We start from the raw sequence: 13,723 nt of genomic DNA, 5'->3' as shown, positions 1-13,723 counted from the left end.
ACTGTAATGATTTTAAATAATTGAACAGTTAATAAAAATTCATTCATTCAGTCACTTCGGAAACGCAAGGCTGCACCATATTTACAAAGAATGTGGTGCAGCCTTGCGTTTCCCCGTGCGATGGCGCTAAGTTTCACAGGCATCCTTGCACCAGAGTGCAAGGGTGTCTGTATGCAGGGGAGGATTGGTTATGTGTAGGAAGGTGTCCTTTCCTGCTCATAAACAAACCTTTTTAATAATGCCATTGTGTAACTTTAATGTGTGTGCTCCTCCTGTACATAAACAAACCATGGCATTTTGCTTTTTCCATGTGTGCTGCACAAGGCAGCACACATGGAAAAAGCAAAAACGATGGAAAATAATGCATTTCTCCTCGTTTCGCCACCTTAAGACCAGGGTTTTCCTGGTCTTTAATTTGGCGCTGCCTCCTATGTACGCCACCCTTGTACATAGAGGGCAACATCAAATACAATGGGTATTGTGGTGGAATGCCCACCACAACACCCACTGCATGTCCCTTTCACGCTAAACATAGTGTGAAAGATTTCCCTATGTACAAGGCAGAGTTAAGCCACGTTAAGTGTCTTAACGTTACCTTGGGGCGCTAGAGGGCGCGCTTGCGGAATGGCTGCCTAGACCTGCAGCTCCCGCTCCTTGGATATTGATCCTACACTGATCTGCTGCCACGGGGTGCCGTGTTACCCCCAGAAGCCCGGTCCCTGCATCACGAGAGTGCTCCCTGCACTCGGTCGAAGTTTGGAGCGGCTGCGAGGCTCGGAGCCTGAGATACGAGCTTCCGAAGATTGCCCGACACCTGCCCTGGAGCACACTGGGGAGAGAACCCGGCCACTGCAGCTACGCGACTCCGGGGCCCGCCACGAGGCAACCAGGCCGCACAATCACCTTGCCTGCCTCACCCCTCCGAGCCGGAACACTGTGCAGGCCGAGAGGGGAAGCGGCGCCTACCATCCTATGCTTGGTTTCCTCCCGAGCGCAGCTTTGCTGACACGGCGCGCGACCTGCTCCCAACGAGACGCCTGCTGCCTTGCTGGCGGGCCTGCCTGTCCCCGGAGTCGCTGCGGACCCGGAGCTGCGTGACGCTGCCTGCCGGACCCGACCGCCGGCTTCAGCGGGAAGGAAACGGGGCTGCTGAGATTAAGTGGAGTCCCCTCGCCACTGGCGGCGCTCCTTGCCCAAGGGGTGCCACGGATCCTCTGGACATTGGCAGCGTGGATGACTGCAGTCGAGAGGCCTGACTGCCCTTCCCCCGAGGGGCTACCTGGTGGGCTGCGTTGCGCATTATAACGGCTGGTGAGACGCACCCCCTGAAGTTGGCCCGGAGGCTTGGCACAAGGACTGGTGCTTCGACGACAACGTTGGCTGACTGGTACCTAGGGCTGCTGCTGGGAACGCGGCGGGCGACTGCTGCCATAGGACAATTGCTGGCCGCGTGGCGCTACCTGTGTCACTGCGCGCTCTATGTGTCGCTGCTGAGCTCCAGCCTTGAGTCACCCCTGGTGTGCAGCCGGTTGCTGACCGCCCGCTTGGCTTCTGCTACCTTTGCTATCCTATCTGGACCCTCACCTGCTTGGAGGTACCGCCATGGGGCGTCCTGACGCTCGTCAGCCCAAACTGAGCTTTGATAGCACTCGCAAGGGCCACACATCGACGCAGACGCGCCCGGGTCCCAGTGAGCCACCCCCGCAGCCTGCCCCGCCTGATGCCCCTGCTGCGGATATTGCAAACCTGCTACTGGAAATGCGGCAGGGATTTGCTACCGTGGTGGAGAAGGTGGATGGAGTCACGGCCCGGCTGGACGCCTTGGTCCATAAAGTGGATTGCCACGAGGAACGCCTTACAACTGCGGAACAAAGGATCTCCGACAACACCGACGCCGCCGCGACCCAAGCGACACAGTTAGCGAGAATGGATAACCTCCTCCGCATAATTGCGGCAAAGAATGAGGACTTAGAAGCGCGAAGCCGCCGCAATAACATTCGCATTACCAATGTGCCGGAATCCACTGCCACAGGCGGAATGGAACTCTATGTGGAGAAATTGCTCAAGGGCTCTATCGGGGAGGACGCCTTCTCCTCCCAGTTCATAGTGGAGAGGGCTCACCGATCACTGGCGCCTATGCCCCAGCCTGGCCTGCCACCGAGACCCATAATCGCTCGACTTCTGAATTACCGGGACCGCGACGCGGCCCTTCGAGCAGCCCGGACACAGAGATCGCTGAGGTATGAAGGCATCACCTTTTCCATCTATCCTGATTTTACACCGATGGTTCAGGATGAGAGGCGCAAATTCCTTCCAATAAAAAAGAAACTGCGGGAAGCCCAGATAGACTATGCACTTTTATATCCGGCAAAGCTGAGGGTTACTCACCAGGGCAAACAACGCTTCTTCACCAACCCGCAGAAAGCCGAGGATTACTTTAAATCCATCCGGAGAGCACGCAGAGACGACCAGGCACCTGAGGACGACCTAGAGATCGATGACTTGCCTCCTGAACGCCAAGAGGATTAATTGCCTTCATGACCTTCGACCTAAGACAACAATGTCCTTATTTACTGGTCGGCGCTGACTCACCATTTGGTAGATAGGCAGAATCACGAGGATCGGACTTACTGGACTTCGCACCCCCCGTGGTAACGTATACCAAGGACCGCTTTCTCGGCCCTAGCCTCCACCAAGGGCGGTACAGACTGGAGCTATGGGCCGGATAGTGGCAGCGCGCACCTTTAGATGATCCCTAGTTGGGTATTCCCCGCTGATCTATTGTATGTTTGGCTATTTGCCACTCTGAAGTTGGGGGGGAGGGGGATGAGGGGGGGAAGTTCTTGGGGATTTCATGGCTGCTGGCATGTTTGGGATGCTGGGGTGGGTGGGGGGGGATCGGACTTCATGAGGTTACTATTGCATGGACTGTGTATGCATATACTGATGTGGTGTGGAGCTTGGCGCTACTGGTGTGGGTGTGATTCCATGCTTTGGCCCGATTGGGCGCCTTATTCTTTAATGTCGATGTGCTCATGGCTGCGGTGAACTCGACTGCGCGATTAACATGTCTTTCATGGAATGTTCGGGGGTTGAACGATGCTCGGAAATGCAGGAATGTAATCGCCTACTTGAATAGACATCATGTACAAGTAGCTCTACTACAAGAGACACACTTGCCCGTGCGCAGGGACGCCCCGTTTGGACTGAAATGGGCGGGTACCCGCGCTTTTTCCTCCTATTCGTCTTATGCCAGGGGTGTGGCGATTCTTGTCGCCCGTGGTGTACCTTTCCTTCACATGGGAGAGGTGGCGGACAAGGAGGGGAGATATGTTTTGTTGTGGGGGAGAGTGGGGTATGACACCTATCTATTTGTCTCAATGTACGCACCGAATATTGACTCACCTGTTTTTTTTTCCACACTGTGGGGCAAGATTGTTTCCATCGGGGCAAGACATATCATTTGGGGAGGTGATTTTAATCTGGCCTTGGTGCCCTCACTAGATAGGGCAGATGGTGTTAACTCTTACAAGCCCCGAGCTAGGGAGGTTTTGGAGGGAGTGTTGGAGGAGGGTGGACTATTCGACGCCTGGCGACAGATACATCCCCACGGGCGGGAGGGCACGCACTTTACACATCACACTGGGACCTGGGCGCGCCTGGATTATTTTTTGGTAACCCGGGACGTCACTGGGGAACTGTTGGAGGTCGACCATCTGCCTAGAACCTATTCGGATCACAGCCCTGTTAGGCTACAGTTCCGTGCTCCTGGGTGGGATAGTCCAAGACCGCAGTGGAGGCTGAGCCCCGATACGCTCCTTGATGAGCTTTTTCGCACGGAGTTGGGTGAGGAGATCAGGGACTTCTTCCCTAGAAACAAGGGCTCAGTAGAGTCAGTGGAACACATATGGGAGGCTTTCAAAGTTACTATTCGGGGCTTCTGCATTTCTAAGAGCCATGGGGTCCTGCGGGATATTCTGCGTACCATTACCACATTGGAAAGTGAGTTGCGTGCACTAGAGCTCCGAATGGTGGCGAGTGATGACCCACACCTACAGGTGACCTTTAGGGACACACTATCCAAGTATGAGGAGGAGGCTGCCAGGGAGGCGAAATACCGGGGCAAACACTGGGTGGCCCGGAAATACTGCGAGGGGGATAGGCCTGGCAAGGTGCTAGCCTCACTCACGCGCGCGCCACGTGAACGCAACACCATACTAGAACTTACTGATGAGACTGTCACTGTCACTAGAGAGTCGGATGAGATACTGACTGCATTCATGACGCACTACTCTACACTATACACCTCAAGGGCAGAAGCGGATGCTCCATACGCTGACTATATGAACGACGTGGCGCTATGCTGGCTCAGTGATGGTGATAGGGAGTTCCTGGCGGCGCCTTTTGAACTCGAGGAGGTTCGCGAGGCCATTATGTCCCTACAGAATGGGAAGGCCCCAGGGCTCGATGGCATCCCAGCCGAATTCTACAAAGCTTATATTGATGTTATGGCACCCGTGCTTAACGAAGTCTTCACTGAATCGTTAGCTGAAGGTAGGCTGCCTCGATCTATGCGCGAAGTGGTTATCACCTCCCTTCTGAAACCTGGCAAGGCCCCTACTTCCTGTGACTCTTACCGTCCACTCTCCCTTCTAAATTGTGATGTGAAGATCCTTGCTAAGGTTCTCGCCACGAGACTCTCACTGCTAATGACTAGAATCGTCCTGCCCGACCAATCTGGCTTCGTGGCAGGCAGATCCACTTCCCATAATTTACGCACCCTGTTTTCTCTGCTACGCTCTGTCCACCCTGATATCCCAGTGGCGGCTGTGTTCCTTGACGCCACCAAGGCGTTCGACTCCGTCGAGTGGCCCTACCTCTTCTCGGTTCTGGGACGCATGGGGTTCCCTCAACTGTTCTTGGCCTGGGTGCGCCTCCTCTACACGGACCCCACGGCGAAAGTACTGATCAATGGGAAGCTATCGTCACCTATCAGTCTTACAAGAGGCACTCGCCAGGGGTGCCCGCTCTCACCCCTATTGTTTGCTATTGCGGTCGAACCACTAGCGTGCCGCCTCCGCCAATTACACCGAGAGGGAGCGATTCAATGCTTGCAGCGGGAAATCGATGTGTCCCTCTATGCGGATGACATCACACTATATGTCAAGCACCCGGAGCTACACCTTAACCCCCTACTCCGTGAATTCGTCCTGTTCGGTGGACTATCAGGTGTTCATATTAACTGGACCAAATCACAATTTTTTCCCCTTACTGATGCAGTGAGTGTTTTCCCATTAGATTATCCGTTGGTGTGGTGCCAAGATGATCTTCGCTACTTGGGGATCCGCGTAGCACGGGACAAAGATGAGACGCTTCGCTCCAATTATGGAGTGGCTATAACCAAACTGGCCGCTTCTGTCGACAGGTGGATCACGATGCCACTCTCCATGGCTGGCAGAGCCTCCCTTATAAAAATGGTGATATTGCCCCGCTTTCTGTACTTTTTCCTAAATATCCCCTATTATCCAGGGGCCTTCTTCTTCAGGACACTCCGCGCCGAACTGCGCAGACTATTTTGGGGTGGCAAATCTCCCCGGCTGAAGTGGTCCACGTTGACCCTTCCCTACGACCAAGGTGGCTTCGACATCCCAGATTTCGAGGCGTACTACCTGTGCGCACAAGCGCATTTTGCCTACCACTGGATGGCTCCTACCCCCTTCATGCCTCACATAGCAGTGGAGGATTGGATAGCACACCCACTTCCATTGAACGGTCTGATGCACTGTCCCGAGACTTCAATCTCTACAGCGAATACCTCGATCTCCTGCACCCTGGATGCGTGGCGGCGAATCGCCCGGCGACTCCTCTGCGCGCTGCCCTACTCTCCTAAGCTTCCTCTGGCCTATCACCCAAAACTTGCCTTGCTATCGGAAATAGGGTTTCGCCAGCTCTGTAACAAACTTCACATCTCCTTTTGGGGTGACCTGTTTCACAACGGACTTTTCAAAACAGCGGATCTCTTCTTCCAATCGCATGCCCACACGCCCCTTGAGCTGTTTTACTATATTCGATTGCGCGCGGGGATGCGAGACATCCTTCCGGATTACCCTGCTGAACCTGTGACCTTGCCTCCGCTACACCATCTCCTAGAATCTCAAGATGGGGCCCATTTGGTCTCTGGGCTCTACCGCCAATGTCGAGGAGCTGCCCCCCTATCGGTCTCTGCTGCCAGACTGCGCTGGTCAGCGGAACTTGACACAGAGGTCTCGGACGACCAATGGCAATACTGCTGCACGTTGACTTCCCGTATCTCTGCCAGCTGCAGGTTGAAAATAATACATTATAAATACCTGCAGAGGGTCTACTACACACCGGCCCGGAAATACAGATTCGGACTGGCCGATAGTGACCGCTGTGAACGATGCCGCGCAGAACACGCTGACTTTCTCCACTTAGCATGGTCCTGCCCCCAGGTTGCTGACTACTGGCGACAGGTCATCGGGGCTGTTGTGCAGATGGTGGAAGAGGAGATTCCCGCGGACCCTTTGGTGGCCATCCTTGGATACACAAAGCACATATCCAAGGAAAGCAGGAAATTCGTCGATATAGCATTCCTCCTAGCCAAGCGACGTGTCGCCTGCCGCTGGAGCAGAGGCAGAGCGCCCAAGTTCAAAGATTGGCTAACTGACTTAACATATTGCCAGGATCAGCACAACACCTTTTCTGAATTATTGCCTCTCACGAGTAGACCTAGGAATGTTTGGGACCCACTGGTACACTACCTGCTCAACCGCTCGGACGGTGACACAACGTCGGGCGATGGGCTCAATGCTTCCCAATCCCATTAGCACTTTTGATCACCTTATTGCTACCTGGCTATACACGACACACGCTGTTTTCCTCCACCTGTGGGACCCATATGCCCCTGCAGTCTCCTCATGGAATGTGTGGCACTAGCCTCCACGGTACAGCCCCCCTCGCCTCCCCTTCCTGCGACCGTCCTCCCCTTCCGACGAGCCACTGGATGCCCCCCCCCCCCCCTCTGGAGGGTGCTGTCCTGCATACCACTGGCAGCTCTGCACTGTCGCCCCACGGACTACCAATGCCTTAGGTCCTTGAACTCGGGACATTCACCGCCCCACGCACTAGCGCCTAGCAGACCCACCACACCACACCACTACCGTACATTGTAATCGCACTGTAATGCACCACCGCACACACGTAACCTCGTTGAGAAGTTGGGGTTTTCTCTTTTTCTTTTCCTTGTTCTACTCGTTACAAGAATTAGGAGTGAGATTCTCTTCTTGCTCACACAAAACCTGTTCGACTGCAGTACATCCTTCCTTGGCCTGCCCCGCCGGACAGCGCTGTGCAAAGCTTTCTCCCTGTGATGTGCCGCCGGGCCCCCGGGATGCCGGCTACAAGGCTGTGTATTGTTGCTCCACTATTGCTGCCGGCCTCCGGGTTGTAGGCACCTCAAGCTGTGTATCCTTATGTGCTCTTATCAATAAAGCAGTTTGAAAAAAAAAAAAAAAAAAAAAAAAGTGTCTTAACGTTACCTTGTACATAAGGCATGCTACTCGCCAATAAAGAGTCTCAACACCCCATCAAGGTTACAAGTGCTATATAAATGCAAACCTTTTTCCTTTTCTACCCCTCGCCAACCATTCTCAATCAATATAACTGACTAACATATCCACCACTAAAATTACTCTCATGTTTCACCATACTAATTCAACACTAATCCTGATAGGTTCCAGAGTAGCGTACTACTTGCGCTTTAAAAGCCCATCAGGGGTAGCAAGCGCTATATAAATACAAACCTCTTTCCCTCTTCTATCCTGCCACCTACCCTTGTCTACCCAAATAACTGAATAACATATCCACTACTCAGATTACTTCATATTTTACTATACTAATTTTCAACAGTAATCCTTTATGGGTTCCGGAGTGGCGTGCTACTCGCCAGAAAAGCGCTTCAACACCCATCAGGGGTAACAAGTGCTATATGAATGCAAACCTTTCTTCCCCTTTTATCCCTCCGCTATCCTTCTCACTCCAAATAACTGACTAAATATCCACCACTGAAATTACTTCATATTTCACCAGATTAATTCACCATTAATCCTTTATGGGCTTCCCGAATAGCGTGCGTCAACAAGTGCTATATAAATACAAACCTTTGTCCTCCTCTATCCTGCTATCATTCCAAATCCAAATAACTGTCTAACCTATCCACCACTTAAAATGTACTTGCATGTTTCACTATACTGATTCAAGAGTAATCCTCTATGGGTCCCGCAGTAGCCGGCTGCTCACCGAAAAAGCGCTTTGACGCCTCGTCAGGGGTAGTAAGCGCTATATAAATGCAATTACAATACAATACAATATCCCTCATCAAAGTCTACTGCCCAACTTTAGCAATGCTGGGCAGCTTGACGAATGGACTTTCCCCGCCCATGACTGTGCAGAGGCCTGGGGCTTCCTTCCTTCTCCAAGGTCCCAGCCCTGCCCCCACGCAGTTAAAACGCCGGTCTCCAGCCTATAGGCTCTGAATGCGGGCAGTGTGGTGTGCTAGTGTCCGAGGGAGGAAGGCTGGCAGCTGCTGCGCCTGGGCTCTGCGACGCTTACAGCAAACAGCGTCTGATGTAATTGCAGGAACCAAAAATATGACGGGGCCCAGCCCCTTAAAGCAGCAGAGCCCTGCTGCAGGGGGAGGGGGTGCAGCCTGAGTTCCTGCAGACTGCTCGTGTCTGTTCCATGCGGCCAAAACAAGGAGCAGAAACGGTAAATCCAGGTGGTGCTGCTGCCTCGATGGAGGCCGCCGAGCCCCTGTGTCCCAGCAGCGGAAGCACATAGCTCACCGCCACCCTGACCTGCAACGCGCTGTACCGCGAGGAGCCAGGCACTACATTTGTAATGGCACGTTAACATGTGTACTGTTAATTTATGGAACACCGGGGCTGCTTCTCGGAGTTAGGAAGAGCCAAGAAAAGGACCAGGGCAGAGGAAGTGACATGCCTGCGTGGGCTATCCCACGCGGTGCCTGTCTAGAATAATGTGTTTTGTTCTTCCTATAATGTCTGACGCCGAAAACCTACTAAAATAATCAGGAAAAGAATGGAGGCTATTCTTTGCGTGCTTGGATCCAATTTCGAGTTGTCACGGGGATTTTGGGGAAGTTTAAGCCATAAGAGCGCCGAGCTTGGCATAGGTGGCACAGACGGTACGGTGTGAGTGAACTCCGGGTCACAGCTTTGCATCAATGTACAGATGGAGTCAGCCGGATCATGAATAGGGCACTCTCTTCCCATTAAAAACATTGATAAAATATGAATGCGTAGTAGTGGTAGGGTATGTAATCTCTACTTAGACACCGCGGATACGTCCACTATTTTGGAAAATAATGCTGATATTTTATAGCAATGGTTTTAATTAACTGCGCTAATCAAATAAACTTGAACGTCCACTATTTTGAGAACCGTGCCCTGAATATTTAATTATGTGTAGGTACTTTACTGAATCCATGTGGGTAAAGGAGCACTGCACAATTATTACCCAGTTGTGAAGGGGACACCTGGCGGGAGTAACCAAGGGGTACACATTCGCAACCAGCTAGGTTGCCCCAGCCTTACAAACTTTGCAGGCGATCAAATAGGAGAGTGAAGTTCCACAGGTTGATAAAAGTTAAGTGTTTACCTAGAAGTACGTATGCTAAGTTAGAACATCTAGAATATCATTCCAAATCCAAATAACTGACTAACCTATCCACCACTTTAAAATGTACTTGCATGTTACACTATATTAATTCAACACTAATCCTCTATGGGTCCCGGAGTAGCATGCTACTCGCCGAAAAAGCGCTTCGACGCCTCATCAGGGGTAGTACGCGCTATATAAATGCAAATACAATACAATATACATATATAAGGATAACCTAAAATGCAAGCATAAAAGTGCTCTAAAACACACAAAAACGGTTCAGCAACATGCGAACTCATAGTGTTGCTGAACTGTTGTCATTGTCATAGTCATTGCCTGCAAATATCGGACACTTATAGTGCTATCTGTGTGTGCGCTTACCGAATCTGTTTGTTAGGTGTTTTGAACCCACCCACATACTGGGAAGAAAGCTATCGAAGGGACTTTGTATGCCATAAAAAGATGTCCCAGAGGGTATTATCAATAGATAACCGCCCAGCCACTTTGTGTTCTTGCCCAAAGGCGACAGCGCATAACGATGATGACAGGCGATTGTCAAACATCATTCGTTGCCCGTTAGAACGTTTGCTGTTATAGATAACGGTATGAGCAGCGCAGGTTCGGAAGCATCCTTATGTGTACGAGGTTTTAAAAAAAAAATCTGTGAGTAGGTATCAAATGTACTTTTGTAATACGAGTAGCAGCACCAACAAGTGGAATGGAATCACACTCTGACTGGGTGATGGAGTAATGGTCCATGATTCAACGGTGTGCAAAGTGGGCCTTTACTGGTTGTTTATGCCCTTCTAATAGCAAACGGCTTGGCCGGCGCAGCCTGCACATTCCATTGCAATGTTTAATGAAAAACAGCATCTCCTCCTCAGCAGATATGACATTATCACATGCCCACGTGCCATTCCGAAAGCTCCTCGCCTCCAAGTGAGCCCACTGAGAATGCAGCATTTTTGCATTACACGCCACGTGTGTTTTGACAGCAATCGGTGGGTTGTGGACTTCCCTCAGTATGTCCTGTCCAGCCCGCTCACCCACCGACAGATGTCCTGTCCCTCGCCACCCCCAGCCCCTCACCTGTTTTGAACCTCAGCTGCTTGTCGTCCTGGGAGCCGAACTCTTCCAGCAGGGAGATGAACAGCACCCCGCAGGCGTTCTGGATGCCGAAGACCGCGCCGTTGCACCACATGGAGGCCAGCATCACCACCCAGCCCCAGCCGCCCTCCGGGGGCTCGAACTCCTTGGGCGCCTCCTCGGCCGAGCCCCTGACCACGTCGGGGTCGCCCTCTCCCGGCACGGGGGCCCCTGCCTCATCCAGGGCACAGTAATCCCCGTTCTCCCTCTTCCCGTCGGCATGCAGGGCAGTCCCTTCTGGGGGCACCCCGTTCAGGGGAGCCTCCTCGGTCACCTCTTCCACTGGAAGGGCAGGGTACAGCCCCTGCTGCCCCTCAGGTGGGTCTTGCTCGTTGGCCGGGGGTGCCATCTCCTCTGTGGGTGCCCAGCCCTGCCCGGTGCCCGCTCGGTCTACAGATGGGACTCTGCTCTCAGTGTCAGTCTGACAGCTCTTGCTGCTTACATCAGCACAGCATGCCAGTGACAGTTGGACTGTCCCGCACGAGTGAAGTCTAGCGCCTTATGAACTCTCCGCACAGCCCAGGGTAAAACCCGGGCTGGACTGCCTGCCGGGCAGCAGCAGCTTTGCACACATCATGCCTCTTATGAATAACACATGCCACAGAACTGTACAGCACTCAGATAAATAGCATCAGCGGAAATACATGGATTATCTTGTGCTGCCACCTGCTGGTTAGGCACCTAGCCTACATACCTTTGTACTATCCCCTACTGTACATGGAACCTCCTTACCCGTGTGATGTAAATAACATATGCGGCTAAAAGATGTTCTAAAAAGAAATATGTTTCAGACGTGCTTCTTCCACAGATAGTATCTTTCCTGGGTCTCCGTGGCAGGATACATTCGAACCATGTTACATTATGGCTTAATTATTTTTTTCGTGCAGTGATATGTTGAAATAATACTAAATAAATGTACATAGTGAAAAGGCGAATTGCTTTTATGTACTGTTATCAGCCTGCACCATTAATTTTTGTCTATCGCAGTAGAATGACAGACTGAGTAGGTCCCTTGCGACTCGAAGCTCCACCCTTCAAGCTTTCCTCAATTGTCTGCAGTGGGTCCATTACTGACAGGGCTTTAAGTGGGCCCGGTCCTGCAGTGCCCAGCACCAGCGGTTCTTAAAACCGGGTGCCGAGACGGAGCTCTCCATTTTCGTCCTCACTCTCAGAATGGGGAAAAAATCTTAACTCTCCAGCTGTTCATAGTTTTTGATGTAACTTTTGTTTATTTGCAGTTGTATATTGCAAAGCCCGAAGTGCTTTACATGAGCACCTATAAGGACATATATATATATATATATATATATATATATATATATATATATATATATATATATATATATATATATGTAATATTGGTAGACACGGGCAAATAAGTGATTTGCCTAGAAACACAGGATGTTGAGCCGACGATGAGGCTCAAACCTGCTTCGTTAGCTCCAAAGTTGGCAGCTCTCGCCATTAATCACAAACTCTCGCGCAAAAACGAAATCATTTTCAATATTATATATAACTAAGCCATAGTTGTATGTATACATGTAGTATATTCATCTTTTCTAACTAACGACCTTTGAAAGCCAATAGTCCTGGCTTGTTGTAGGTGTAATGCTTCATTTACTTACCGGTAATTGCATTACTCTGAGTCCTACTCCCTCGCTTCCCTTACTTACGAAATTGAGGCATCCCTGCCTCACCAGACACCCGTACCCAGGTGATTTGTCACGTGGGGACTATATATAGCCCCCAGCCCCCTCATACCTCCTGTAATACCACACAGATCGAAACCACACCAAAAGGTTGGCCTGGACCATCAGGGAGGGAGGGAGGGATGTAAGTAAGGGAAGCGAGGGAGTAGGACTCAGAGTAATGCAATTACCGGTAAGTAAATGAAGCATTACCTCATCGTCCCTCCCTCGCTTCCCTTCCTTACGAAATTGAGATGTACAAAGCCAAACAGGACAACCAAAGAAGGTATGCAAAAAACAGGTTTATTAAAAAAACACAGAAGACCAGGGGAAAAATCACTATTCAGGAATCATAGTGGAAAGAACCCTGTGTCCAAACACATCCGCACAGTCAACCTCCTGGCCAATCCTGTAATGAGAGGCAAAGGTCAGCGGGGAAGCCCAGGTGGCAGCCCGGCAGATCTCCGAAATGGAAGCCCCTTGGACCTCCGCACAGGAAGCAGCCATGGAGCGAGTGGAACAACCCTGAACCCCCAAAGGAGAAAGGTGCCCCCCTCTTTGTACGCCAAAGAAATCAGAGAACGAACCCAACGACTCAAGGAAGGAGTAGAAGGACGCAAACCCCTATTCACAGGACCAAAATTAACAAAAAGGGAATCAGAGAGACGGAAAGGAGCGACCCGCTCCAAATAGACCAGGAGAGCCCTCCTAACATCCAAAGAGTGAAGCCGCACCTCAGACTCCGAGGACGGGGAACCAAAAAAGGAAGGAAGAACCAACTCCTGATCCCTGTGGAATTGAGAGTCCACCTTAGGACGAAAGGAAAGAATAGGTCGCAACACGATTCTGTCATCAAAAACCCGACAAAAAGGGTGTTTGGAAGAAAGAGCACCCAGTTCACACAGGCGGCGAGCAGATGTAATGGCCACCAAAAAGAAAGTCTTGAAGGACAACAGGCGCAGATCCACAGAAACCAACGGCTCAAAGGGAGACGACATCAAGGCGTCCAAGACCAGAGAAAGATCCCAGGATGGAAAATGCCGCCGAGGGGCAGGAAGAACGTTATTCAAACCCTTAAAAAGGCGACTGACCAACCCCTCAGAATCCGAGAGATTGCCCCAAGAGCTCCTAAACGCCCGAATCGCAGCCCACTGCAAACGAAGGGAAGACACCTTCAAGCCCAAGGA

General features: G+C 51.4%; 1 protein-coding gene across 1 annotated transcript in view; it reads right to left on the bottom strand.

The window, feature by feature from the left end:
• The window catches only part of LOC144763325 (monocarboxylate transporter 10-like), a 396,267-nt gene extending 384,833 nt beyond the window's left edge, over positions 1-11,434 (bottom strand). The window contains exon 1 of the mRNA XM_078648810.1: positions 10,792-11,434. Within this exon, the coding sequence (XP_078504936.1) occupies positions 10,792-11,197 (406 nt within the window). The 5' untranslated portion in view covers positions 11,198-11,434. The remainder of the gene's footprint in view (positions 1-10,791) is intronic.
• Positions 11,435-13,723: the final 2,289 nt, after the last annotated feature.

This window comes from Lissotriton helveticus, chromosome 6, assembly GCF_964261635.1.
Source record: "Lissotriton helveticus chromosome 6, aLisHel1.1, whole genome shotgun sequence".
NCBI classification, from domain to species: domain Eukaryota; kingdom Metazoa; phylum Chordata; class Amphibia; order Caudata; family Salamandridae; genus Lissotriton; species Lissotriton helveticus.
The sequence above is the reverse complement of the archived record's forward strand: the minus strand, read 5'-3'. Positions and strand labels throughout refer to the sequence as shown.